This window comes from Phaethon lepturus, unplaced genomic scaffold (genome assembly GCF_000687285.1).
Source record: "Phaethon lepturus isolate BGI_N335 unplaced genomic scaffold, ASM68728v1 scaffold37305, whole genome shotgun sequence".
NCBI lineage: Eukaryota > Metazoa > Chordata > Aves > Phaethontiformes > Phaethontidae > Phaethon > Phaethon lepturus.
This window is the reverse complement of record NW_010543238.1, coordinates 5,665-10,275: the sequence shown is the minus strand read 5'-3', so window position 1 is coordinate 10,275 and position 4,611 is coordinate 5,665. Positions and strand designations below refer to the sequence as shown.

The 4,611-nt window shown below is 36.9% G+C and overlaps 1 protein-coding gene across 1 annotated transcript; it reads left to right on the top strand.

Moving 5' to 3' along the window:
* Positions 1-263: 263 nt before the first annotated feature.
* On the top strand, positions 264-3,841 carry RNF114 (ring finger protein 114; the record flags this gene model as incomplete). The annotated part of the gene is made up of 5 exons (XM_010288287.1): positions 264-414; positions 1,497-1,603; positions 2,339-2,453; positions 3,365-3,472; positions 3,697-3,841. Coding segments are annotated over 5 exons (547 nt in total), but the record flags the coding sequence as incomplete, so codon positions are not given.
* Positions 3,842-4,611: the final 770 nt, after the last annotated feature.

Sequence of the window (4,611 nt, the reverse complement as noted above, 5' to 3'; positions counted from 1 at the left end):
CACTCTCGATTAGTTCCGCTCCTGAAAGGAGTGGAAAGGGAGCAGAACGCTGTCTAAAAACTCATTAGTTTAGCTTAGCGTAACGAACTAGAATCCTACTCCTCCCTTCATGCACAAATGTTGACAGGCTGCTGTTTTATTAGATAGCATTTCTTGAGACTCCTTTATCAGTTACGGCAGAAGATCATGGGAGGGCTGTAGGTATTTATGCTGTGTGTCCAGGAGGGCTGTTCTTACCATCTGCTGTTTTTCTCCCACCCTAGCTTTTGCACTCCGTGCTTGCAGGAATGTCTTAAGCCGAAAAAGCCAGTTTGTGGTGTCTGCCGCAGTACCCTGTCACCTGGCAGCAGAGCTCTGGACTTGGAAAAGCAAATTGAAACAACAGAAACCACTTGCAATGGCTGCAATAAAAAAGTATGAAAGTATTTGGCAATTAAGTGCATGAGGTGTGCCTGCTTGGCCATACTGCTTAGAAGGAAATGAAGTGCTTGTTCTTCAGCTTTCTGCAGAATCAGGTCAAAATGTTTGCCCTGATAAGTGCTAACGATATTTTATGTAGGAAGCACCCAAATGTTGACATTATTTCCACAGTTTATTGTTACATCTTCACAAAGTGAATTTCAAATGAAAGATACTGATTTTTAAATTGTATTGCTTCTGAAGTTGTCTCTGTGAGCACGTCTCTGTGGGAGGAATGTTGTAATGAAACAGTGGATGTGGGTTTTAGATAGTGATCTCTTTAGCTTTTAAACAGAAAATTATTTGCTTAATTTGAGATAGTTATGAGTCAAAGTTGTCTTATATGGGTGGTGTATTCCATAGACTTATTGTTTGTTAGTGTCCTGCATGTTGAACACCTGTGTGGCATCCTTCTAGTCATTTCCTTTCTCTTTGTAAAATTGGGCTTCTTAGCTTTAATTGAATGTATAAGAAGATATCTTAGCAGATGGCAGAACAACAAGAAAAGGATAATTAGTCACACTAAGGTGAGGGTAACAGTTCAGTTAATTTCATTTTTTTATTTTTGGGTAGTGTCTTCATTCCAGCTGATAGAAAACTGTAGTGCCATAGTTACAGATGTCCTTGTTGTAAATCTGAATTTTCGTTAATGGGATTGAACAATTAGCAATCAGTCTACACCAAGATCTGTACTAAAAGCCAAATTAGTTTTTCATACACCCTCTCTTCTCATTGACCAGGTAAACTGGCTTTATATGAAGGACTTTTTTTTTTTAAACTATACTACAGGTTAAAAAAAGTGAGCTGTCCTGAACAGTGTTGTACTTGTAAAATATTACAGGCAGCAAAGTTACAGGTTAACTAATCTATAATCTCAAAGCTTTCTGCCTCACCAGCTGAAGCGTTTGGGTTTTCCCGCTTTAACACTGTCTGCAGAAAGCGGCTTTGTTTTACTCCTTTACCGCTTCTGCTTAAAAGTGTAAAAGTGACTGTAAATAGTTTAAATTAACCTCACAATGCAACTGTTGCCCACACAGATGTATCTCTCAAAGATGCGTAGCCATGCAGCTTCTTGTTCGAAGTACCAGAACTATATAATGGAGGGTGTAAAAGCTGTAACTAAAGAACCACTTCATAACACCAGGTAACTAGCTCTTCTCTGGAAACACTTGTCTTTTTTTGTCACAAAACCATGACTGTTACTGATTAATCATTATAAAATCTCAATTTTGATTCTTCTAGGAAGAGTCCTTTTATCTTTAAAAAATTTTAACTGCATTATGGGGTTTCACGCAAACTGTAGAATTTTGGATTAAAGCAGACTTTACATCTTCGTTCAGTTTGGGTATTGTTTTAATCCTCTCACATTGGTAAAAACTAAGCCTTAATCCTGCATCTGACTCTGCACATGCAAACTGTTCTGCTTTCTACATAGTCCATGCACTAGGCATCTTAAAGATCAGGGTACTCAGTAAAAGTAGCTATTTTTTAAATAAAAACTTTCTTTCTGTCTGTTGATTGTAGTAACTTACAATGAAGGGAGGCTGCAATTGATTGCAGTGCATTCACCTGCATTGTTGCAGAGTGGTACCTTGTGTATTTTTTAAAAAAAAGGTGACTAGCATTTATAACATTTGTAGAAGAGCTCTCATTCTGTGTAAATATGGATGATATTAAGAGTTCCTTAAGCTATTGTTGGGAATTAAAAAGTTGATTCTTAAAATTAGCTCGTCTTTATTGCATAGAATGAGACTATTACTTTAAATTATTTGTATTCTTGAGAGCTGGTAAGACAACTTCTGAGTATTGAATCCTAAAGCTTTTACTTTCAACTTTCTTACAATGACAAATAACCTCTTTCTCTTCCTCCCACAACCAGGAACTTCCCAAATCGCTTTACCTTTCCTTGCCCGTATTGCAGCGAGAAAAACTTTGATCAAGAAGGACTAGTTGAACACTGCAAAACATTGCACAGCATGGATGCAAAACAAGTGGTAATAAAAAGTCTTGGTGCAAGAATTGCAATGAAGTCTAGTCTTAAATCCCTTTGAAACAATGAATTAGAGACTTACTCTTGAAGTTAAGTACATGTTTATAATTACTCCTGTTAAAGTCAAATGTGGGTATGCTGCTTGTGCATTTATCGCTTACATAATTTTGATGTTGGCTTTCGATACATTCTCTGGAGGTGACTAGTCTCTCTTTCTATTGCAGCTAGGTCACATCCTCCTTTCATATTTGAAAAATGGCAGACATTCATAGTTAATTAGGCACAGTAACAAACATAAAATTAAAAAGATATGATTTTTTAAAAATGTCAGGCATTTAATTTTCCCCTCTGCTGTTTTCAGCAAGAAGAGGACATAAATCATTAGGGAAAATGCTTGCAAAAAATAGTCTATCATTCTAGTAATCTTTATCTGCTGATACTCCCTCTCATATAAAAGGAATTGCAAAATATGGAACTGAATTTGAAACTGATTTTTCTGGAAAGTTTTTTGGAATTCCAAATTATCTATAAAAATGTTTTGGGTTTTTTTTCCCCTTGGAGAGAGGTGATCTTTGCAAAGGAGAGCAAGTAAACTTTTCTGTTACTGAGAAATAAAGGTTGAAATCTTCCAAAGCAAACAGCTGTAGTCAGTTCTGGTTTTCAGAATGTAGAGAGAAGAGTAAGCCATTCCAGTTCAGACGTCTAAGGCTCGAATTAAAATTAATCGGGTTTATCTGAGTCTTTTGTATTAAATGTCCCAGCAAACTAATTGACATCACTTTGCATGTAGAATAGGGATTGTCACAAACCTCGAACTTCCCTCTTCTATGCTGTCTCTGTCCTGCCCTTTCTACTATAAATGTTAGAGCACTTAACCAGTGGGGCTTAATTGGCTTTTTTGGGTTTTTCTTGAAGGTTTGCCCAATTTGTGCCTCAATGCCATGGGGAGATCCAAATTACAGGAGTGCTAATTTCATGGAGCACCTTCAAAGACGACATCGCTTTTCGTATGATACTTTTGTGGTATGTGTTTCCTCACCCTTGGAATACAGCTTGATGACTCTTAAAACACAGCTTTTTTACATAGCCACTACTGTGAAATCTCATCCATGCAGATGGTATCATGAGAGAAATTGGATTTTTGGCAAGTCAAAGGAGGAGACAGCTTTTTTTTCTGTTCTTATTTGGTGTTATATTAACCAGCATGGCTGTTGCAGTAAAAGAATTTCTGTACCCTTTGTTCATAGGATTATGATGCTGATGAAGATGATATGATGGCACAGGTTTTGATGCGTTCTTTGCGGGATAAATGAACCAACTAGAAGATGAACTGTAAAACCAAGCTTCCATGAGGGGGAAATGCCCAGCATCCTCACAGTTCTCCCTGTACATCCCAAGATGAACTCAGGCATCCAGAAAAACGGAAGGCTTTTTAATCCGTATCTCAGTTTCAAGTGCTGGTTTGATATTTCTGTACCACTCAGTCTCTTGTTAACACGGTCTATGCCATTCAACCCTGTCAGCCGAATTTTCTTACTTGCTTCACACAAAGCTTAATTGTAGGTCATCATGGAGAGACAAATCTGTTTTCTTTTACCAATGCCTGTTTCTTGGGTTTTTTTGCAGTTGTGTTCATCTGACTGTCAAAAGACAAAAACATTCCAAATGGAATGGCCTGAACTAGTTAATAAATATCTCTTCCCAATCTCATTTACATATCTTAAATGACAGTGAGAGAGGTGTATTTGTAGCTCTGTTTTCCTTTAGTGAGACCTCTAGGTGCTAACTGTAATTGTCAGACCAGCTCATTTAAAGTGACCTATGATGCCTGTGATTTCGTAACGTTTCCTAGTGTTTAAATTCTTACATGCAGCCTCTCCACTATATGGAAAACACGTCTTCAGTATGAGTCTTCAAACTACAAACTTTCTTACCAAATCTTTGCATCTGTGCAAGCAACTAGTTCAAAATATTTTAGTTCTATGCATGATTATTACCTTCTGTCATACTTTGACCATAATTTCTAGCCTGGAAAATAAACTTTAATGTTGGTCTTAGTTAAAATGCATCATTTTTTAACTATCTTAGCAAATATTAATCATATTTGCTGGCTTTATGGTTAAATTGGTGGTTTTGAGACTGGTTTTCTGGTGATTTTATGC